The sequence below is a fragment of the Microcaecilia unicolor genome, chromosome 4 (assembly GCF_901765095.1).
Source record: "Microcaecilia unicolor chromosome 4, aMicUni1.1, whole genome shotgun sequence".
In the NCBI taxonomy this organism is placed as follows: Eukaryota; Metazoa; Chordata; class Amphibia; order Gymnophiona; family Siphonopidae; genus Microcaecilia; species Microcaecilia unicolor.
The window spans coordinates 269,980,139-270,005,254 of record NC_044034.1 but is presented as its reverse complement, the minus strand read 5'-3'; the positions used below and the strand labels follow the sequence as shown (position 1 = coordinate 270,005,254).

General features: G+C 40.6%; 1 protein-coding gene across 4 annotated transcripts in view; it reads left to right on the top strand.

Annotated features, from left to right (window-relative positions):
- The window catches only part of ARHGEF7 (Rho guanine nucleotide exchange factor 7), a 443,279-nt gene that overhangs the window by 397,761 nt on the left and 20,402 nt on the right, over window positions 1-25,116 (top strand). For all 4 annotated transcript variants that reach the window (XM_030201536.1, XM_030201535.1, XM_030201537.1 and 1 more), the window contains one exon: window positions 24,011-24,110. In XM_030201536.1, coding sequence (XP_030057396.1) covers window positions 24,011-24,110 — 100 coding nt within the window. The remainder of the gene's footprint in view (window positions 1-24,010; window positions 24,111-25,116) is intronic.

Below are 25,116 nucleotides of genomic sequence, written 5' to 3'. Positions count from 1 at the left end.
GGATGGGGCTGGTGATTGGGAGGCGGGGCTAGTGCTTGGCAGACTTCTACGGTCTGTGCCGTGAGGATGGCAGATACTAATCAAGGTCAGGTATACACAAAAGGTAGCACATATGAGTTTATCTTGTTGGGCAGTCTGGATGGACCGTGCAGGCCTTTCACTGCCGTCATCTACTATGTTACTATGATAGAGTAGCAAGAGTTTAGATAGATGTTAAGGATGACTGAGAAAAAATTGCGTATGCAGTCAGAAAAGATGCATGCAACTAATCTCAGGTAGAATAAATATGGTAAGCAGTTTCTGTTGCAGTTTGTGCAGCTAATATTAGTACGTGTATGTGTGTAGGTGATTAGTTGGCTGCCTCTTTTTTTTTTAATGAGAGAAGAGCCAGGCTTTCACCTATTTCCCAAGGTAGAGAGAGCCTAGTGTTAGGCAAAGCCTTTCTGGGATTGTGTTCCAGAGTGTGAGGGCTACTTCTGAGAAAGCTAGCTGACTGATGTCACATTTCCTTCGGAGAAGGTGTGGTGAGGGATACTCTGAAGGGTCTTGAAGATTAGAGTTTTAAATTTAGCCCTGTACTGTACTTGTAAAACAGTTACATATTTGCAGAAATGGTGTTGTGTCATCATGCTGCTTATAACTTTCTATCAATCATACGGCTGCATTCTGAATCAGTTGGAACTAGTGCAAGACCTTTGTACCCACACCAGTGTAGGATGCATTACAGTATCCAGCTTGAACCAATATGACAAGGTTTGCCAACTCAATTTAGAGAGAAAGAGAGCATAGTTGTTGCGGGTGTTAGAAGCAACTCCTGAAAGTTGTTTGGATTTGGGAGATCAGTGTGAGTCCCACTATACACCAAGGTTCCTGACCTGATTTTTTTTTTTGTTACATTTGTACCCCGTGCTTTCCCACTCATGGCAGGCTCAATGCGGCTTACATGGGGCAATGGAGGGTTAAGTGACTTGCCCAGAGTCACAAGGAGCTGCCTGTGCCTAAAGTAGGAATCAAACTCAGTTCCTCAGTTCCCCAGGGCCAAAGTCCACCACCCTAACCACTAGGCCACTCCTTTAAATTTGTAGTTCACAAAAGGGATTTTAATGTTTGCAGTTTGCTTGCTCATGCTAGGAGCTTACAGGAGCTCCATTTTACATGGATTCAAAGGTTGTTGGGTTTTTTTTTTTTTTAGCCCTTTTTGAATTGCTCTTAGGCAGGCAGGCAGACAGGCAATTTATTTAGGAGTGTAGATAAGTCTGGTTCAGTGAGTATGAGTAGCTTCACATCATCCACATACATTGGGTGGCATGACTAGATGCGGGCCGTACAGGTCTTTTATCTGTCGTCATTTACTATGTTAGATGTAGAACTGAGTATCCATCAACAGGATCAGCTCAGCTAGTGGCTTGAGATAGATATGAAAGGAAATAGGATGGATCCCTGTGGTACCCTGCAGATCAGTACCAAGGTGGTGATGAGCTGCTGCCGAACAGTATGGGTTTTTCCCTATCTGGTAGAGTTTTTTTTCCTGATCTGACGAAGAAGGGCAACCTTCGAAAGCTAAACAAGAAATGTATTAAATTATGTCCAATAAAAAAGGTATGATCTTATTTTCTTTTCCATGTTTTATTTTGTTTTATTTCTATTGATTACCTTTAAAAGTGGACTAACACCTCCCTATCTGATAGAAAGGATTTAAACCATGCACGTACTGTGTGTCATTGATAGCTGTTTCTGCCAGTCATTCTACCATGATATTGTGGTCCACAGTGTCAAAATGGCTGAGAGGCAATACACTGTTTGGGCATAAATTCTTAATGTTTCTGTACCCAGAGAAGAGTTAGCCAGTAATCCACTCAGTATTCCCATTCCATTTTAGTTTTCCATCACTGGCACATAGGTGCCCACCCCGCTTTTAACTTGAGATTCTTTGTAAGAGAAATGGACTTCTTGTAATACTACATCAAGATTCTCCTTGGTATAATTTATAATATTCTTACTTACTTTACACTAGAGCACTTCATTGCCATTACACAATACTAACACAACACCTCAGTTATGTGAATAACTTTAGGCGTGGCAGGTATAAATTCTCACACTTAAATGCAGCAGTTACACATGTAACTGATGATATTCTAAAAGCTTAGCGGGTAAATGCTTGGCATACCCTACCCCACCCACACCTGTCTTGCAGTTATGTGCTATAGAATTTAGACTCTTTACATTATAGAATAGCGCTTAAGTGCAGCTACATGCGTAAGTGCAAATTAAGGCCATTTAACTCCAATAATTGCAGATTATCGGTTGTTAGTGTCAATTCGCACCTAATTAGGCAATTAACATACAGGTGTAACTGGCACTATTCTGTAATCTGTGTTGACAGCTTTGAGCGCTAAGCAGAAAAATGCACCCACAGGAAATGGAGAATTCCTGTCACTGATGTTGCCTCTGCCCCTCCCCTAATTCTGCTCATAATTAAATGGATAATATTTGCCCTTTTAGCGAGATAAATGCCCCAATATTATCAATTTAATTTGTTAAAAATGTACGTATAAGCAAATTATAAGCTCACTACCAAATGGTATATATATTGAATGAAGGTTTGATAGTCCTTAATTTCCGTGTACTCATTATTTAGATCTAATTTTATACCAAACCATCGAAACCCAAGTCTATACTAAATTGTTTTAGTGTCATATATGAATGTGCACCAAATATTTTTGCAGTTTATGTAACTGAATTCTCCTACAACAACCTGTACAATTAAATAACTCTCAACCCTTCTGTCATAACAGACCTGATAGATGATGCTTATGTGTGTGACACAGTTCACATGGGACTATTATGGGGGGTTGGAAGACGATGAATACTCTGGTGATGCAGCCTTCTGGTACTTGTGCACATTATCACTCACAAACACTAACTCATCCCTTTTATTTTAACCATGTATCCAGGCTCATTCCCATCCCTCTCACTTCCTTCTTAGGGTAATCCCTCTCTCTTTGCCACTCCCCCTCCCAACCCACAAGGCTAGCCCCTCTCTCAGAACACATTTCCTACTCCCAACAGAGCATGCAAGAAGGGGAAGAAAGGGCAGATAGTGCCTCAGGCTATTTCCTCCTCCTTTGCAGCTAGCAGGGGTGGCAGTCATAGCCATAGGTGAAGGAAAAAAACCTCACATTTTCATTTCAGGCTGTCAGAAGCTGCTACAGCAAGCAGCAACCGAAATGTCAAGTATCTGTCTCTGCTATGTGATCTTCTCAGCTAGCATGTTTGTGCAGAAAGCATGGGCTAGCTGGTCTACATCAAATATTTAGTAAAAATTTATTAAAAACAAAAAATAACAAGATCCTCTTTATTGTACTAACTAAATAAGAAGATATCACATTTTATATGTTTGTATTTATATATGAAATCTTCACTTCTGTGCATGCAAGAGGACTATAAACAATATTAGAGGTGATCTCCTATAGGGTTAGCACAATATCTAGACGATTAGGAGATTCTAAACACAGACCTATGCTCTCTGTTTAGAATCTCCTAATTATGCAAGAGGACTAACTTGGTAATCACATTACTTTATCAAAATTTTCAGTGTCAAACCTCCCAGATCTTGGGAGCATAGGTTTACCAGTCAATTTATTCTTAAAGGCTCTAAGTCCAATATTTCTTGTCTAAATTTACAAAATTTGTACTGTAAACTAAGCCTATTATCTCTTAATCCTATCTTTGGAATTGCATCACCCAAAAGACCCTTTTGGAATAAATATAGATCTTAAGAGAGGAAAAAATGAAGGGGGTAATTCAATAACCTGGGTGCTAATGTTTACATGTGCATTATGTGTGTATATTCTTAGAATAATAGCATATATATGCATATATGCACACAGGCCTGGATTAAGTAAATGACACAAAATTCAGCACCAAAAAAACAAAAAAACCAAATCGGCACTGAACAGTATTCTATAAAGGGTGTTCTGGGATGGGCCCCCTTTATAGATAGTGCATAGAGCCAGGATCCATGCTCAGCGTTGGGCTCAATGATTTATACTAACTGAAACCAGGTGTAAACCCTGTCATGCAAGTTGGACGCAGATCTGCACAATTCTATAACATTGCACGCATCTTAAGGGAATGCCCCTGACCCACCCATATCCCTTACACCCCCTTTGCAGAAACACTTAAGCGCTATTCTATAAATGGATGTGTGTGTTTTCATGTGGATCTGCTAATTCAGTACCTTGCATCCATTAGAATTCTTTTCTGCGCTAAAATTTTAGCACAGAAGTAGCACCTAACAATTGGTGCCATATATAGAGTTTCCCTGTTAGAGGCATACGAGCCTAAGTACTTTTCTTCAAGTACCCGATCAATGTACGTAGTGCAAATTTGCAAGAGAAGATACACGGGGCAAAGCATAGGCAGCACATTGGTAGGGCTCCCACTTAATGTATGTAACTTACAGAATTCTGCAGTTAGGTGCTCGCACTTATGCCAGCCATAGAGATAGTGTAAGTACTTGCACCTGATGTTAGGCGTGTTAATACCCGGATTCACTAGTATTCTATAAAGGAAAGTAGGTGACTACATTCCTTTATAGAAAGGCACCTCATTGTGGAATTGCCTTCAAACTGTCTTCCTTTACAAATGAGTATCGAAATGGCCATTAGCTAAATTCTACTTTTAGGGGCCCTTATACAGAGTGTGGTGGTAAGAGGCCGCCAGTGGTAGTCCCAAAAAAGCGCACACCATTTATGGGAGGAAAAGACCCCCCCCCCCCCTTAAATGGCTTGTGTGACGGGAACCTGGTGGTAATTGGGCATCACCGGGTTAATGCGGAAGCTCTTATCGTCACCTGGGGGATTTTTACCTGCTGCTGTAAAAAGGGCACTGGTATGTGGGGAAAAATGGCCCTCGCCGCTAGCGCAGGGCACTTTTTCCCACAGCTTGATAAAAAGACCCCTTAATTTGCTAAGAAAAACTTCTGTTGTGATCAATTACATTTAGAACAATGGATTATGTTTCCACTTTTCTAATAGTGATTCCCTTATATATGGTGCCAGTGCTAATTTACCCATAAATGAGAAGAAGCACTCTGAACTCCTGTCTTACATTACACAGTTTATGCCAGGTGAAGAGCACATCTGTGTTGCTCTAATTAATTTCTTTTTTGGCTTTAATGTTATAATGATATAAAACTGTTACTGGAAAATAAAGATTTACTGTTTCTTGAATGAGCTTTAGTACAGTAGGCTTTTGAGTTTCCTGAAACTTATTCCATAGGAATCACATCTGACAAGCTATGTCAAGATATCTAAAATTAGGAAATGATAGTTCACCAAGAGTTCATCCCTGGAGAGATTAAAATAAGTAATGTGTATTGTCTTGTTCTTCCCACCAAATAAGAGTATTAATTGACACATTAACATTTTTTCACATTCTTATTTGTCAGCCAGCAAGGTAGCAGCTGCATAGGTAAAGCAGTTTGGGAAGAAGAATCATTTTCAACAATTCACACCTTCTAAATATTAAGGTTAGCCCTTGCCATCTCTCCACTTGGATCTTAATCTTATTTATAGAATATTGTGTATCGGTTGTGTAAATTGTGAGAGACCTCATGGTATGAAAATACCAAATTACAGTGTTATGCAAAAGTTTAAGCGCATGTGGTCAGATTGTATGTTTCAGTGAATCCCTAAGCTGACATATTTCAAAGTAATATTTAATGCGTAGCTAATATTAATGTGCTAATTTTATGATATTAAAGATAATAAAGTAAATATGACAAATGCAAACATTTGGATGCCCTTTGTGATTCATTAGTATCATATTTTTAAAAGTTTTTAATGCCCAAATGGTTAAGGGCCCTTTTTACCATGCTGAGGTAAAAGGGAACCCGTGGTGACATTGGTGCACAGGTTTGCAGCACACTGAGGCCCCGGTTCACCTCAGCAGGTAAAAGGCGTTTTTTTTATTTTAAGGGAAATGGCCATGCAGCAAGTTTACCACTTGCCATGCGGCCGTTTCCCAGAGGAGCTCTTACCTATTTAGGAGGCGGTAAGGGCTTCCACACTAACCCGGTGGTAACTGGGCAGCACACCAGGTAAGCTTCCGGTGCAGAAAATATTTTCAAAAAGCTGGCATGCCAGAAATGGCACAAAGAGGGGGCAGTCTCTACCACCGGGCTCCTGCAGTAGCCCAGCGGTAGTACCATGGCCTTGTAAAAGGGCCCCTTAGTGACTCATTAGGCCTTCAGTTAGCTGTAGACAATTCCATGATTGAACAGCTACTCTGTCTGCTTGTGATTTGTTCATATCCTTTCAATAATCATGAACTCCTCTAAATATCTGACCGTTTTAAAATAAAGATAACTCACTCTTATAAATTGGATAAACACTATTAAAAAAAAAATCACTAACTGCTTTCAGCTAGCAGTTTCACTTGTTGTGAAAATTGCATGGAACTGGTCGTCATGGAAGGTCTGGTAGACCAAAATAAAAATTTTTGATAACTATCTGAAAACTGGTCAGATCTGCAAAACAGAATTACAGATCATGTTAAACACCCTGCTGATATTGGAAAGGTGTTCACAGTACAGTTGTCACTTATACAACAAAGATCCACATGGAAGAGTTGTTGAAAGGAAACCTTTCTACAAGCTCATCACAAATAGTCATCTAAAATATGCAAGAAAAAAAAAAACCTTTCAAACTTTTTGGAATAAAAAGAGCCTTAGACTGATGAAACAAAATTGAACTCTTGGGCCACAACCGCACAAGATATATTTGGAGGAGAAAAGGGTGAAGCCTTTGACGGAAACACCTTGCCAACTTTAGGGTTGTTTGACATCCAGTGGCACAGGAAATATTGTGTGGATGGAAGGAGAAATGGATTCAACTAAATATCAACATATTCTAGAAACTAATGTCCCAGCTTAGAAACTATATATTTCAGCAAGACGGTGATCCAAAACCTACTTCAAAGTCAACCATGAAGTACTTACAGGAAGTAAATAGGAAGGTTTTGAAATTTTCTTCACTCTCTCCAGACTTGAATACTAAGGAAAATTTATGGAGAGTTCTCAAACAAGTGCAAGTTTAGAGCTCTATTTAATAAGCAGCATTATCACACATTAACACACACATATTTGAGTTAAGTGTACAGTTGGTTACTAAGTAGGCCCTGTTGAGAGTATTAAGGCTTGCATTACTTAACGTGCATTATTTAAATCATATCCGTGCATGTTAAATTGCAGTAGATCACATTAATATGCATTAATGCAATTTAGGAAATGGAGCCCTTGGACAGTAAGGCCTCTGGGGACAAGGAAGTATTTATTATACCTGCATATATGTGCCTTGAGTCACTACTGAAAAGGCATGAGCCAGCTCCAGACTTACAGTGCATACAAGGAGACCTAAGAATATTTCTCAGCTTAGAAGAATTCTGCAATGAAGACATGGAGGCTTATTTTCAAAGCACTTAGCCTCCCAAAGTTCCATAGAAACCTATGGAACTTAGCCTCCCAAAGTGCTTTGAAAATATGCCTCATGGTGGTAAAAAAAAAATTCCAAGGCCAGAATAGAAAGACTTCGCTGGGTGCAGGTAATATGTGGAAGCTGTTAACTCTGCCAAGGTACTGACTGAAAAGGTAACCAAACTTTTACACCTACAACATTCTCTTTTCTACTGTTCGGATTCTGTAAAAATCTGCAAAGAAATAGCTGTTGTGTACTAAAAGTGCACAAAGATAGCATCCACAATTCCAGGAATAACATGTATAGAATGTTTGTACGTTTGGGAAGCTTGCCAGGTACCCTTGGCCTGGATTGGCCGCTGTCATAGACAGGATGCTGGTCTCGATGGACCCTTGGTCTTTCCCAGTGTGGCATTACTTATGTACTTATGTGTATCTTTGTGCCAGGTGGAGGTTATATCAGGTTTTGTTCATTCAGGGATACATTGAAACATATAATTTGAGCAAGGGTGCCTAAGTATTTTCACACAACTGTACTTAATTTCATTTCCCATTAAATTTAAAGAGAAATCACTGTGTCCTCTGTTGCAGATTGTAGCATCAAATGTTGGGACCTCTGATTTCTCAGAATTTATTTGGAGCCTAGCATATTTCCCAAAATGTGAGAAGACGCTCCATAGTTAATTTAGGAGCCTATTTACTAAGCTGCATTAACTATTAATGTAGCAGTTAATGCGAATTTCAGCACACCCACCATGTTAACTATTAACATGCCCTAAATGCCACTGTAAACAGTTAACATGAAGGGGATATAGAATGAGCCGTGAATGGTTGGGGTTGTGATAGTTACTGCTTGTTAACTGTTAATGTGCCATTTATTGCAAACTTAATAGGTTTAGGAAACTGCACTGTGTGATCTGCAATGCAGTTACTGCATGATAATGACGTTTTTGTTCTAACTGAATGGGAAACTGTTGATGTGCACCGCAACATTTACTGCAGAGGTTTTATGGTTACCACTCTTTAATTTTGGTAATTAATACAAGGTAGCTGCAGAATCTTACCATCAGTAAATGGGGCTCTTAATGATTATTGTGGCTTACTTATAAGTAATAGCAAAGAGACAGCTATGAACTCCTGTAAATTGAGGTTGAGTCACGAAATTGCATAAAACTTTGGCCCCTGTAATGTGCATTTATAGCTGATTGGTACCATGGCTCATATTACAGTGAATTGAGCCTATTTATTAAATAAAATCTACAGGTGGTAATAGAGTAGCACTCTTTAATAAATCAGCCCCTTATTTTGGTGCCTTATATGTTTTTCTATAATCATAATGTGACATAACAGGGTTTTTTGAAGCCTGTGATAATTGTTTTGATATTTTCCTGCAGTGTATTTCTCTAGTTTGGCCAGCATGTTGCAAATAAGTGAATGATTCCTCCTTTAGTTTAAGCACAAAAGAGGCAGTGATGTAGCCAGCTATTTTCAAATGTTGTTGTTCTGGGCTCTGATTGGCCTGGAGTTTGAAGTTACCCAGGAGTTACTGGTTTTGCCATTTATTTTTTTATTTTTTGTTACATTTGTACCCCGCGCTTTCCCACTCATGGCAGGCTCAATGCGGCTTACATGGGGCAATGGAGGGTTAAGTGACTTGCCCAGAGTCACAAGGAGCTGCCTGTGCCGGGAATCGAACTCAGTTCCTCAGTTCCCCAGGACCAAAGTCCACCATCCTAACCACTAGGCCACTCCTCCACTCTCTTTGCTGAAGCCCTGTGAAAAGTTATATTTGATAACTTGTGAGCAGCTATATGTCCTGATTTCCCCAGGTACTGTTTAGATGGTATACAAATGTTTAGTTAGTGTTATAATTGATCCATATTTCAGTTCTGCTGATTGCACCTTTTCTGTTCATTGTTCTAATTTTTAAAACAATAAACCCTTTTTAGCTTATTGACTTTGCTTGTCTGGACTGATAAAGAATCCTGGTGGTTTGTGTGTTGGGTCGGTGAGTGCTTTCTGGGAACTGTGGGACCACTGGGAGTGTGGCCTCCAGTAACCTAGAAATCACTGAAGATAATGAGAGTGGGAGACTCGCCCAGAGGCGGTTGTAACCCAGTCGCTGGGTGGAAAGTGCTAGAGTAGAGCACAAGCAGCAGGTGCAGGCGGACCTGAGCTGTGCTTGGGATAGACCCTCTAAGTGTCCGTTGGGTAAACCCAAGCGGGTGGCTAGGCATTTCATGACACATAGCTTACCGCTAGGGGCCCTTACTGCAGTAGGGAAGGACACAGATCACGCGAGACTGATCGTGGGATTTGTAGTTTAATAAAAGACCATGGTGAATGAATCTAGCTCTCTTATAAGCAGTATTTATGTACTGATTTTAAGAAGAATCTCTCAGTTGGGCAGTTTTATATTTATGTATTTGTTTGTCAATAGTGTACTTTAAGTTAAAAGTGAATGAGTTGATGGAACATTTTAAGATGCAAGGTTATAAATATTGCTTATAAGAGCTCTAGGTTTGCTCACTGCAGTCTTTTACTTCCAGGGAACTGATTTAGGTGGTTTAGAAAAATCTTGTTCAACCCACTGGAGTGATTTACTTTAGGTGGAAGACTTTGCAGAATTGTTTTCAAGAAAAGATCTGGAAAATTCAGTGAAGTATACAGGGAGGGACTTCATGTATTTCTGATCAGAGCAAAGTGAAGAATCTCATTTTCTTAATGATACTGGGTGTTTGATAAATTGTTGGAATGCTTTCTCGTTTGTTCTCCTTAAAACGGTTAAGACCTTGGTCTGTAAGGGGCCCTTTTGCTAAGGCGCCTACACACGTACAGTGCACATCAAATTAGAGCTACCACCCGGCTACCACGTGTCCCGGGTGGTAATTCTAAATTTTGCATGCGTCCGATACTCGCGGCAGAAAATATTTTTTAGTTTCTACCGTGTGGTGCTAACCGGCAGTGTATGCTCGCTGACGATTACCGCCCGGTTAACGCGTGAGAACTTACTGCTAAATCAATGGGTGGCAGTAAGGTCTTAGGCCCAAAATGGATGTGCACCAATTTTTATTTTGCCACACGTCCGTTTTCGGCAAAAAAAAAAAAAAAAAGCCTTTTTTGCAGGTGCGATGAAAAATGGACCCGCGTGCTTCCAATACACGCACCTACAACAGCGCAGACCATTTTCTCAGGGCCCCTGTTTTTTTAGATGCACATCCAGCCAGATTACTGAAGGATATGCCAGATTTTTTTGTATGTCTGGAGTGCTCAGTTTGTTAACAGGTCTTCACAGGAAGGCTGCTCCCCTACAAAAATGGATCAGGTGGTTTTGACCTCTTTATTGAAAGGGGGAAAATTGGTTAAATTGCGTTAACTATTGTAACTAAGGTGGCTGAAGCAGTTGTTCCTGTTCAGCGACAACATCATCTTGAAGTTTGAGCTGCTTGACCCATCCCAGTTTCATACTATGTTTAGTACAGAAACAGTACTGGCTGCCATTGGGACATTTATAGATGAGTGTAGTCAGTTGGATTTTTCTGTAGCATCTGATTTAGTGGTTCATGACATCTTGCTGTATCAATTGAGTGGTGCTGGACTTAGAATATCATACAAACTCTGAGAATCCCAAAACAATTGAATATGATTAGAATGTTTCGTTTCATTGTATGTATTTGAATTCCCTAGATACAGAGCAGTAGCTTGAAACATCTATTCATGTTTTGAACTATGCATTTTTTGTATTTCTGAAAGGGAGAGGGGAATCATTTTGTTTGTGTATAGTTTTAATGTCACATTACAAGAAGAAACCACATGATAAGTAATTAGTTTTGTTTTTTTATTTAGTTTTGCTGATATTTTAAGGACTGGTGATTATACTTTGGTGTTCTGCTGTTTCATATGATTTTTCATTGATTTGATATTCCCTGCATATATTGGTCTATAGTTTTATTTTGTAGACTTTTGTCTTTGTCTGATGTGGAGCTGGTTTGTTAAGATGCTTTTTATAAAATAGGAACTATTTTGGATATTTCATATAAATGCCCCTTTATGAATTGATAATAAATGGGACTGTTGGGCAGACTGAATGGACATTGCCATCATCTACTATGTTAGCTTTGGAGCTGAAAATTCTTGGTGGAGTATCCCTTTAAAAACTTTTCCTCTCTACTTTGCAGGTGCAAAATTAAATGGGGAAAAGCAAAAGGAAGCATGTGTAGGGATTTCCAAATTAAATCTCCACATGTACTTCCACCATCTCAAACCTTCCCCTTACCTTAACTTAAAGGGCCAAAGATGATTTTTAAAGGACATTTCCACAGGAAAAGTGTAGTTTGCCTATCAAAATTCCTTTGAAAATTGTCCCATATTATAGTTGGATGCATTGTGGCAAGAATCCCTTTCTCTGAAACATATCATGGACAATAGTCTGCAGAGGTTCTGCTAATCGGTCTACCATTGAGGTCCAAACCATCCAGATATGGAGATTTTCATCAGTTTTAACCTTTTAATGACTCTAATTTTATATATGCTTATAGATTCATTTTAACAATTCTAAGGGAGGAAGTTATCAACGTTGGCTACTGTTGACGTGGGTTATTTTACTGTTCACACAGGTTTTTAATAGCTAGGTCCCATTGGATAAAACGAGACCTATGCTAAAACAGTACGAGTTAGTAGTAAAATATCATGTCTTAATAGGTGCCTACATTGATAACTTCCCCTGTTTCTCATTTAGGAATTAGCAGCTAATCAATAAATGTCTCTCTGGCTTAATATTTAACATGGAGCAGTATTTTCAAAGCACTTAGACTTACAAAGTTGCAAGGTAATCTATGGAACTTTGTAAATCTAAGTACTTTAAAAATGAGCCTTGTGGTTTCCCTACGTATAATGTTTATAATTCATAGAAAATGTTGATAGTATCTTTAATTTTATGTAAATCCCATTTACATTTTTTTACTTCAAAAATGAAACTATTCTGTTGAATAGCCTTTACTGTCTCAGCCAAAGGTTTACCTGGCTTGTTGCCAAAATAGAAAAATATGTATTTGTGAATATGTGAGGTGGTAATGACTTTTTGATGAATTAAAGATCTTAAAGTGGATATAATGGTCTCTAAATTGTCTTTATTGATTTGTGTTATAATTTAGATATATTCATGTTTCTAATTCTTCAATAGTCTTGCAGGTGTTATAGGTATGTAGAATCTTTCTATTTCTAAAAACTTTATAAGAAATTGTTCATCTTAGTGCCATCTTCAATTAACCAACAAAATGGGAAACTTAATCTCTGGAGTAGAATCAAATTTTGGTGCAAACTAAAGAAAATGTCAAAACTTTTTCATTATTGTAAAGACCTTTTGTAATCTTCAGCCAAACACTTTAACATCCTGAATCAAGAACCAGAGCAACTGTTGTATGATCAGAGAACATGGCAAAAATTGATTAGGCTATCAGAATGTAATCTGTCCTTGAATAATAATTTTTGGGATTAAAAAAAAAAGTAAAATCTGATTCCTTAACGTTCAGTATCCTCCAAATATCCAAGAACTACACTTTTTCTCCAGTAGAATTAATACCAAATTTATATGTGTGGAGCTTATATATATGTCTGCTTTGCAATATAGATTTTTCAGCCACTCTATCAAGAATTGGTTGTGATTTAAAGTGATGATTACAATATTGTATCAGGGTCACCATCAAAAAATGATTATAGACTTTACAAAATAAATCCTGTCATAATCCCATATTCTCCAAAAAAGTAATCTGACCTTCTGTCAAATCAGAAAACAGAAACTTATGTATTAAAACCAGCTATTTTTCTTTACATGAAAAGGAAGTATACCTACTTTGACCAACCCACTCTCTGACTTTTGTTGGTGTCTGCCTTCAAAGTGGATTTCTTAGAGAACTACCACATGGACACCTAATTGTTTTTTCTTTCCAACTCTATTATTATTACTGTTTTAGAAATCAAAAGTTGATATCCAATTATAAATCAATACCTATCCAGGTATTCCAAACAAAAAACAATTGTAGAGAGAAAGATCAGAGTTCCTCATTGTTCTAGATAGATTACAATTTTTGTTAAAGTCCTATCATTTACGTATTGTTCCTTCAAGGTTATAAAGGAAGCTCAAATAATATCAAATAGTATTGTTGTTTAAGAAGTCTGATAGTCATTCGTTTCAAGTATGCCCGGTTTTAGCATACTACAGTGGCTCCCGAACCTGGTCCTGGAGGAACCCCAGCCTGTCAAGTTTGTAGGATACCCACAATGAATATTCATGAGAGAGATTTGCACGTAGTACCTTCTTCAGTCAAATCTCTCTCGTGATCATTCATTGTGGATATCCTGAAAACCTGACTGACTGTGGTGCCTCCAGGATCAGGTTTGTGAACCACTGGCATACTAGTTTGGCTTCCTAGAACATTAAATTTGTTTATCCTTGGCAATAAAAGCTAATGTAGACACCATCCCCTGGATTCTATACAGGTCATCCAGATGTGGGCGTGGATCCCAGATGTGAATGCAAACTAATTTAATGAGCCATTTGATATTAATTGGCACTAATTAGGACACAAGTGCATCTGCTTATTATATGCTATTCTATAACACTGTGTGCTTAAATTGTCTCATGCACAACTCAAAAGAGGGGGATGGTGGGGGATCATGGCTGGGTCAAGGGTGTTCTGAAAAATTTTGGAACAGCGTTATAGGGTCATTTACATCCCCAGCTGCCATTGTTGTGTGCCAGAATTTACACCAGGTTTCAGCAGGCTTTAGGTCCTCACATCCAAAGGCCAAGTGCTATTCTAGTGCAAAATAACCTTTATGAAATTGATGTTTAGTGCGAATCTTAATGGTGCCTAACTTTGGGTATCATTTCTGGCCCCATATTTTTAATCATATGTCTCCTTACTTTTTGTAGGAGGAATGTATACCATTATATATTGAAGTAAGAGAAATTCTTGTTAACCAGCTCCTGGGACAGGGGTAGGCAACCATGGTCCTCAAGGGCCACAACCCAGTTGGGTTTTATACCCTCCCCCCCCCTCCCCCAGTACTGCTGACCCTGATAACTGTCTTCCCAGCACTGGCACTAGTTTAGTCATCCCTTTGTACACAACTAGTCATCCAGTTACCCAATCCCCCTACTCCCTTTATCCCTTTCTCTCTGTCTTAGAGCGCTTCCTGTATCCCTGCACTCAGCCTAGGTCAGCAGGTAACTCACATCCCACCTGATCCCCCCCTCAACCTCTCTGCTCATATACTCCCTCCCACCCCTTGACTATTACAGTCCAGATCACTCAAGTTATTCGTTGTTATTCAACTGGGGTGCAATATGCTATTTTCCAGTCTCAGATACCTAGCTTTGTACATCCAGGCTCTCAATCTGCATCTTCATTTTCTTCCTGTTTTTTGTGCACCTGCGCCATTTGCCAGCCCACAAGCCTTCCCAAGGAGGGGCAGACAAGGTCCTTGTAGTTCTGCCTCCCACCTTTCATAGACGAGGATGTAAAAGTAAAGCAAGACTCTTTATTAACACAGAATATGCTGAAGCCTGTTTTTTTCACAAGTACAGTAAATTAGAAATAAAATCTCTTGGGACTCAGGTGCAATTATTATACAGGCCTGATGCTGACAGGCACCAAACCGTGTCAAAACTTAGCTGTAGTATTACAGAAATCCTGACCTTGCTCTGGCCAAGGCTCAGAAATAAGAATCTCACAAGATTCTAAGAAAAAACTGCTTACCTTAGCTTGCACTAGAGAGCTGCACAGGGACGGTGGCAGTTCCTGCGGGGTTCCCGCGGGCATGGAAGCAGTCCTGTGGTCTTCTCGTAGAAGTGTAAGCTGCACCTGCATCAGCCTCTCATCTACCGAATACCAATTTCTTTGAGTGCTGTCTTTTCCTCCTCCTCTTCTTCTTCCTTGCTTTAACAGCACAAATGTGGAAAGTCTTCCATTAAGGAGGTGGTAGAGTCACAAATGATGACGGAATTCAAAAAGGCGTGGGATGAATACAGAGGATCTCTAATTAGAAAATGGAAGTTATGTAAAACCTAACCTTAAGTGGCTGCATGTGTGTGGATGTGTTAAGTGACGCTTAGATGGCGACTCTGACTGTGGTGAACTAGGGCTGATACCTGGCAGACTTGTATGGTCTGTGTCTCATACATGACAATCTGGTTTAGGATGGGCTGGAAAGGGCTTCAACAGCAACTTCAGTGGCTGGAACATGAGGACAGTGCTGGACAGACTTTTACAGTCTGTGTCCCACAAATGAGAAGACGAATAGACTGGAGTGGGCTTCAACTGCAACTCCAGTAGTTGGAACATAAGGATAGGGCCAGGTAGACTTCTGTGGTCTTTGTTCCAGAAATACGAAAGACCATAATCAAGTATATAATATCACACTCGTTGATTTGATGATGAATTGATCATGAGTGTGACTATTGGCAGAGTTGATGGACCGTTCAGGTCTATTTGCTGTCACTTACTATGTTACTATTAATCCTCTTTGCTACCAGGCTGGTGCACAGACCTCAGCTCTGACACATGCACGAGAATCAGATGTCACCTGACCTACTGGCGCGTGCATGTGGTGACCTGTCAGCACACAGTGCAAGTGAATTGGAGACAAGTCTTACATGTGCGCACCAGAGTGTTCCAACTTCCGTTCCTTCCTTGCCTACAGTGCTTGGGCTCAAATCCAGAGAGAGACTGAGGGAGCTGACTGGAATTTTATTTTATGTACCATTAAATTCTTACGGGGATGGGTTAAATTCTTGCGGGGATGGGTGGGGACAGGTTGGGATGGGTTAAATTTTTGCGGGGACGGGTAAGATTCCAGCAGGGACGGGCGGGGATGGGTAAGATTTCTGTCCCCGTGCAACTCTCTAGCTTGCACATCTATAGTAGAGGCATCTGTAGTGTGAAGCTACTTCTCTCTTCCCTGGGCCTCTGTAGCTTAGCTGTGCTAAGGAGTTTTATCTGACTGCCTGAACCATTCCCTCTCTGCTTTGTATTGCAGGATCTGGCCTCTTAAGGAGGCATTAAGGGAAAAAAGTCAACTTCCTAAACAGTCCATTACAGCTTAAATTAGAACACCCTTATTAGAATATTTCCCAAGGAAGTTTATTGCCATGCCATATTGTTGTAGAAGAGAAGTGATAATATACGAAAGAGAAGGAGATAAAAAAAACAAAAGCTGGCTAGAAGCAACAAAGAATTTTATTCAAAACCCACCCAGTGGTACAGTTCTCATTGCTTCCGTACTGCTTCAGTCCCTCAGTAGCCTGACATGTTTTGGAGATTAAGAACCTCCATCAGAAGTAATTGAGCAAATCATAAAGGGTTTGGACATATGCAGTGGCGTGGATGTTGGCAAATAGACGTTTTAGGCAAAACAACTAGATCCTATGATGTGCTTCAAAAAAGCAGGACTAAACATAGAAGTCTAATGTAAAATCAGCATATCTCCACCCTCTGATCAAGGCATTCTAATGGCATTCAAAAACATATAGCACATCAGTGGTGATGTCTCAAAATGTGGTAATATAAAAGGTCTGAAAAAAAAAAGTATACCCAAGGGACATAGGAGCCAGCTCTGTGGTGCTTAGGCACCCCAAATATTAATAGAAACTAACTCCACAATTCTGGTCACCGCATCTCAAGAAAGATATAGTAGAACTGGAAAGAACCAGGCACACCCATTAAAGGGGGGCCGACCACAACCGGGCTGAAGGCCAGCGAAGACAGAAGTGTGGGGGAGGGTACAGGGAGGGCCTAGCTAGAGAGCAGAGGTAGTAGTGGGAGGGAAACAAGGGGTAGCAAGGGGAGGGGGCAGGAAAGAAGGGGAGGAGCAAGGGAGGAGGAGAGAGGAATTTGAACTGCACAGGAAGTCCTTTTGAATTTGGAAGCAGGAGAAGAGCAACCCTGGGCAGCAGCTCCTGAAATTTTTACAGGCACATGTTTTGTGTCTGCCCTGGGCAGAGCTTGTGCAGAGTACAGCCAAAGAAGCTCTTACAGCAGAGCACGATATTACAGCAAATTGAGAACAAATTTTACGGTATGTAGACATTTAAAACTTTGTGCAGCTGCAAGGCATTTTAGCTTTCTCCTGCCGACCCCCATTTAGCTTTTCCAGGATGGCCGGCCATCTCGGGTTAGCTGCCTATCTCACGACATTACGCGCACTAGGCTAGAGTCCCACATACGCTGCCCATGGCGCATGGCAGATGGGTTTGCCACAGCGCGGTTGCCGTTTTTGGCCGGCCATGCAGTGCTCACAATCCGCAGTGTATAGCACGGCACTGAGGCACGACTCGGAAGACCTTGTGCACAGTACTGAACCGAGGCGCAAACGATCTCAGGGAGACGAAAACACCTTTAATGGTACGTCATTTTTGCTCTTCTCCTGCCTCAGCGGCACACCGCACGTTAAGATGCGGTGATGGCCGGCCACTAATACTTGGCCGACAGTTACGCACTATACGGCAACGGACCTTCGAGCCCTGTTGTGGCCGGCCACGCCGTGTTATCTAATTCGAAAAATGAATGCGTTATAAGCTGTCCATGCCAATACGGCGAAGGACCTTAAAACCCGTTATGGCTGTTGATTGTTCTACAGGCACACGTGTCTAGGCCCATTTCGGTTGATCCGGCAGACCTAGTGCATAGCACAGCACTGAGGCACGACTTGGAAGACCTTGTGCACAGCACTGAACCGAAATGCAAACGATCTCAGGGAGACGAAAACATCTTTAATGGTACGTCAATTTTGCTCTTCTCCTGCCTCAGTGGCACACCGCATGTTAAGATGCGGTGATGGCCGGCCAATAATACTTGGCCGACAGTTACGCGCTATACGGCAACGGACCTTTGAGCCCCGTTGTGGCTGGCCACGCCATGTTATCAAATTCGATAAATTAATGCGGTATAAGCCGTCCATGCCATTACGGCGACGGACCTTAAGCCCCGTTATGGCTGGCCACACCAGATTTTCGATGTAATGCAGCAAAAATGAGTGCAGTATTGCCGTGGCCTGTGGCGTTAGACTACAATGTTTACGCACAGCCAGCAATGGGTACACAGCAGCTTGACACATAACAGTTACAAGTTTGGGGTAACTACTGCTGCAGAAAGAGTTGTGTGGAAAATTATCAAGTTGATGCAAATGGTAGGCTTGCATGTGAGCAGCCTTGTTATAAGGAAACAACGTGTATACAGCTTGTCTCCTGGCTTGGGCGGCCGGGAGGCCTAGAACGTCATTTTGTAAATGTGGTAGGTGCCTCCTTCAATGGGAAACAACGTGTATACAGCTTGTCTCCTGGCTTGGGCGGCCGGGAGGCCTAGAACGTCATTTTGTAAATGTGGTAGGTGCCTCCTTCAACGGGAGACACCAAGTGACGTCGGGTGCTTGGAAAACAGCACAGGGGGCCACAGGGGCTTGGTACGGCTTGGCCTGTGGCCCAGAATATGCAACTACGTGTAGAAGCTGTGTACCCGGGTAGAAATGCATGCTGGCATAATGATTAGTAGAAGATGTAATGTAATTTGTTTAAGTTGTAACAATTTTGATGTTCCTGGCTGCGGCCAAAATAAATCCAATTCTATCGAAGATACGGCTTGTAGTGTGGTATTGAAGGGGGCGGGGGTTGATACGTCTGAGTGTGTGCCGAATGCCCGAGTTGAAGGTGCAGCGAAGGGCGACTAAAATGATAGCGGGGATGGGACGACTTCCCTATGAAGAAAGACTAAGGAGGCTAGGGCTATACAGCTTGGAGAAGAGACGGCTGAGGGGAGACATGATAGAGGTATATAAAATAATGAGTGGAGTGGAACAGGTGGATGTGAAGCGTCTGTTCACGCTTTCCAAAAATACTAGGACTAGGGGGCATGCGATGAAACTACAGTGTAGTAAATTTAAAACAAATCGGAGAAACTTTTTCTTCACCCAACGTGTAATTAAACTCTGGAATTCGTTGCCGGAGAAAGTGGTGAAGGCGGTTAGCTTAGCAGAGTTTAAAAAGGGGTTGGACGGATTCCTAAAGGACAAGTCCATAAACCGCTACTAAACGGACTTGGAAAAATCCAAAATTCCAGGAATAACATGTATAGAATGTTTGCACGTTTGGGAAGCTTGCCAGGTGCCCTTGGCCTGGATTGGCCGCTGTCGTGGACAGGATGCTGGGCTCGATGGACCCTTGGTCTTTTCCTAGTATGGCATTACTTATGTACTTATGTACTCTGTATTGTCTCTTTAGGCTAAGCACTTAGGTGTTAAATGTATAAACAAACTTTGATATATAAAATAAGCCTCAAAAGCCCAGGGTACCAATAACTTAGGACACCACTGTGTTGGCTAACATCATAGGCTCCACTGATCTCCGAAAAAACCAACAGAGTAAAAACTTCAAAAAACAATCTGGTTGGAAGAAAACCTCTGCGGGTAAAAAACAAGAGGAAGGGTATTGGATTATTAACAATCTCTTCACTAAAGTGCTCAAGTCTATATCATCAGGATAATCTGATACCCTTCCTCTTGTTTTTTACCCGCAGAGGTTTTCTTCTAACCAGATTGTTTTTGGAAGTTTTTACTCTGTTGGTTTTTTCAGAGGTCAGTGGAGCCTATGATGTTAGCCAGCACAGTGGTGTCCTAAGTTATTGGTACCCTGGGCTTTTGAGGCTTATTTTATATATCAAAGTTTGTTTATACATTTAACACCTAAGTGCTCAGCCTAAAAAGACAATACAGAGTGTTTGTGGAGTTAGTTTCTATTAAATGTTGGCACTCTTACTGTTTTTTTTTATTTTTGAGACCACCAATATTAAGCAAACTCCTTGATTGTGTCCAGGAAGAGGTAATTTCCATTGGGTTTAGCACCCCCAGTCATTTTGAAAAGTTGGGTACCCATGAAGCTGAAAATAGTCCACACAAGCTCACACTATCATACTCTGCCCCCACAGGGCAGGTACATAGCGTCAGCGAGGTCCCTGTCCCTGGTGTCCGTTGCCTGCAGGGGAAATGCCTAGTGCCACCTGTGGTAGCGGGACAAAACTTATAGTATATGCAAAACATTTAGCAGTGCAAAACGTTTAGCATCGCCCTAGGGTGCAGTACGTTTTGCACTAATAAATGTTTAGCACTGCAAAACATTTATTTATTAATACCACCTGAATAGGTGTAGCTAACGTCACCATGTTAATCTGCAGTGCAGTTAATGTACGTTCCGATATTAACTGGGAAAGTGCTGGGAACACCCTGAACAGTTAATTTGGGTAATTAATGTGCTGTAGTGGCGAAGTCATAGAACATTTTAGTACATACAGCCCTTCATATGAAAGTATGCTTTTAGTTCTGTGCTAATTATTGAAGGTAAGTGTTTACTGCTCATCCACCCCAAGAAAATGGTTATGGTTATTGTCACAATATATGTATAAAGTAAATCAACTATTCAAATATGTTATTCTTTGCTAATGTGCCATCTTTAATATGTAAGACCTGATGCTAATTGCTAAAAATACCACCTTTAGAATAGCTTTCTTTGAAAAGCAGCCCCATGATGGTTTGAGAGAAAATGTGTGGTTTGTAAAACCATCTGTTTCATACTTTGCAATGAACGGATGCTAGAAGAGTGGATCTGCAGCTATGTATTTAATATAAACAGCTGATTGCAAAAACACGGTTCACTTTGGTCACAGGTACTCATTTGAAAACACGGTTCACTTTGGTCACAGGTACCCATTTGAAAAAATATTTATTTATTCGGATTTATTAATCACCTTTATGAAGAGATTCACCCAAGGCGGTGTACAGCAGGATATAATCAAAACCAATTCCTGAGAGTTTCACTTAAAATGTTTGTTTTTAATTGTTTACCCTCTGTGTCTATAGTAGGTAAGTTCAGTTTATCAAACAAATGAAACACAATATTGTTAATTGGTCACCTTATTGTAAGAAATAGGTCTTATCTGTAATTTTTTTTTTATATAGTATCAGCCATGGAAAACAAGCTTTCAAAACAATAGTCTAGTATATTCCTGTTATCTCAACACTGTGAAGTGATTTTCTGTGTGGGGTAATGCCTCCAACTGGGCTAGGTTTGCACATACCATAACAGTGATTAACCTTGCTTCTAAGCCAGGGTGTGTAGCGTATGGTCCCAGTCTCTCAATTTTACTGCTATGTATTTGTGTTATGCCAAAGAGAGCGTCCTTCTGGAGTTCATAGGATGTAATATATATGGATAAGTTAATCATGGTGTGCTTGGAAATTGCATGTAATCAAGTCTGTGGAACCCAGTCCAATGTGAAATATTTCTGTATCTTTCTGCCATGTTTTCTTAGTCTCTGACTGCATTTGTTGCTACTTGAGGATCTTCTTTCTCGCCACATAATTCACAGAATAGTCACTTGGCACTGGCACTTCTACTATCAATTATACTCTCCTGTTTCTTTTCCTTTACCACTGTTTATATGGTCTTACAATGATGTGAAAAAGTGTTTTTCCCCTCCTGATTTCCCATATTGTTGCATATATATCAAATTGAATGGTTTCTAATCTTTACACAACATGTACAGTAATATTAGGCAAAGGTAACCAATGGGGGCGGTGGTCCCGTGTTAAAGTGACATTTAATGCACAGTACCTGGCCATATTAACATGGAAGCACTTACGACCTCCTATTTAGGAAACTGTAAGTGCCCCCGTGTTAAATGTACGTTAGCCAGATCACGCACAATAAGTGTAACACGCTAACTGGCTAGATTTTCTAGCATGGGGAAGCGCGCCCATGGGCAGAGAATAGGCATACCTGCAGTAATAGGGTAGCACGGGCACATTACTGCAAACTACCCGATTAGTGTGGGATTCCTTACTGCCTCCTGCGCTAATGGCCAGGTAGGTATTAATGGGGAAATTTGCACGTGACTATTTTACTGCCACACTAAAAATGGCCTCAGTGCATGGAAAACCCATGAGCTGACACCAATGCTGACCACTTTTTAGTGTGTCTTGGTAAAAATGCTTAACCCCCAAAGTTATCACCCTTATCTCACATGTGAAAAAATAACTCCTCTCTTACTTACTTAATCAACTAACTGAACAGTTTAATTGATAATTAGTTTCAGCTGATTGACCACAGCCAGGCTTGATTGCAGTCAGCCCTGCTGAATTGAGATGTCACTAATATTGAACCTTACCATGAGAATGGAGTAGTCACCACAAAGTTTCTATAAGAACGCTATGCCATGATCATAGGAAATTCCAGCAGAGATGAGAAAAAAAGTTTTTGAAATTCTGGAAAGAGTTGCACTAAATCTCTGGAATTCTATCGAACCACAGTGAGAGCCACTATCTCCAAATGGAGAAGACTTGAAACACTGTTGAATCTTTCCAGGAGTGGGTGACTTTCCAAAATTACTCCAAGGGTGGAATGACAATCATCTGGGAAGTTACAAAACATCCCAGAGGAATATCCAGAGAACTGCAGGCCTCTCTAGTCTCAGGTAAGGTCAGTGTTTATGACTCCATACTAATAAAGAAAATGGGCAAAAACGAGATTAGCAAGGCAGAAACAACTGCTTTCCACAAGAGTAACATCAATACTTCTCTCACATTTGCGGAAACACACTTGGCTGATCCTCAAGCATTTTGGGATAGTGTTCTATGGACACATCAGTCAAAAGTGGAACTCTCTGGACAGCATAGATCCCCATTATGTATGGTATAAAGCAAATATAGTATTCCACAGGAAGAGCATCATACTAACAGTCAAACATGATGGTAATAGTATGATGGTGTGGTGTCCATTAACTGAAGCTGAAGCGTAATCGGGTTATGCAGTAAGACAATGATTCAAAATACAAAAGCAGGCCTACATCTGAATGGTTGAGGAGAAACAAATTTAAAGTTTTGGATTGGCTTAGTCAAAGTCCTGACTTGAAAGAACCTGAAACAAGCAGTTCATGCATGAAAACCTATTGGATATGTCCAAATTTAAAGCAGTTCTGCAAAGAAAAGTGGGTTAGATTCCTCAGCAGCAGTGTGAAAGACCAATATCAAATTATAGGAATTATTGCTGCTAAAGGTGGTGCAACCAGTTATTACGTTTGGGGGGCAACTACTTTTTCACATGAGTGATCTGGGTGTTGGATAACTTTGTTCTTTAAATAAATGATGTAATAATTTGAAAACTGAGTTGTGTGTTCACTCCGGCTCCTTTTGTCTAATATGAATGTACATTTTGTGTAAAGATCAGAAACCATTCAGTATGACATGCTTGCAATAACAGGGAAAATCAGGAGTAGGGGAAAACGTTTTCATGTGCAATTCATATTTGTTGCCATATGAAAGGTCTGAAAACAGATCCAGCTATTTCTTGAACAAGAATAAAGACATCCTCTGATGTCTAATTTACAGGACCTGTTATTTGTATCAGAGTTGGCAGGTATAAAGCTACATTTGTAAGAAGAAGCAGTATGACATTTTCATTTAATTTCTTTCTTTCTTTATTTTCCACAGGCTCACGTAAAGAATCTGCCCCCCAGGTTCTACTTCCAGAAGAAGAGAAAATAATTGTAGAAGAAACAAAAAGTAATGGGCAGACTGTCATAGAGGAAAGGTAAGATGGCTTTTCAGGATTGGTGGGAGTTCAAATACATGACCATGAGCAGGCCCCTGATGGGTTGGTCACAGCACTGCTCGCTATCATGCGGGAGATCTAGGTTTCTTTTCCTAGTCAACTTCTGCTTCTCAGGCAGGAAGGTTAAAAACAAAAATGGGAGATGATTTCAGGTGGTTGTGAATGATGGTTCAGGGAAAGTGGATGGGGCTTGATATACCACCTTTCTGTGGTTACAGTCAAAATGATTTACATATTATATACAGGTACTTATTTTGTACCTGAGGCAGTAGAGGGTTAAGTTACTGCCCAAAATCACAAGGAGCTGTAGTGGGATTCGAACCCAGTTCTCAGGCCTCTGCACTAATCATGCTACTCCAAGGAGGTTCAATGACAGGAGATGGCATGACATCAGAAAGTAGAAGTCCATTCCTCCAGCAGCCACCATCTTGGTATGTCCAAAACAAACTATCAGCTGGTGCATCCACATTGTCATTATGCATTGTTTTATCTCAGTTATATTTAGAACCATGCCAGCTTGTGCAGCATAGGGATGTACACAGAGGAACTACATATGAGAAGCTCTCAAATAAATAAATAAAACTGTCAGGGAGCACGTGGAGCGGTGAAAGGCTTCCAGGAGGAAGAGGGATTCTGTGTGCGAGAGAATGAGCAGAGTGTCAGAGAGAGAGGAAGACGGAAATTTGTTAGTCAATATTCAGCCCACACCACAAGCAATTTAACCGAGAAGGAGCCTTTCCTGCCCAGTTAAATTGCTTTCCATAGGGCGATTGGAGTCTAATCCTGGGAGAGACAGAGGCATCTGAGCCATGGGTTGCTGCTGTCACTGTCTGAGATGGAAAAAAAAAAAAGGCATATAGCACAGCACTGAATCCACAATACAGCATTGTAAATAACAAAGGGGGCTCGTCACAATCGACTTTTAAGGAGTAAAAGAATGCTACAGGATAGCAGGAGAGTCCAGGAGAATAGTCCACAATGATAA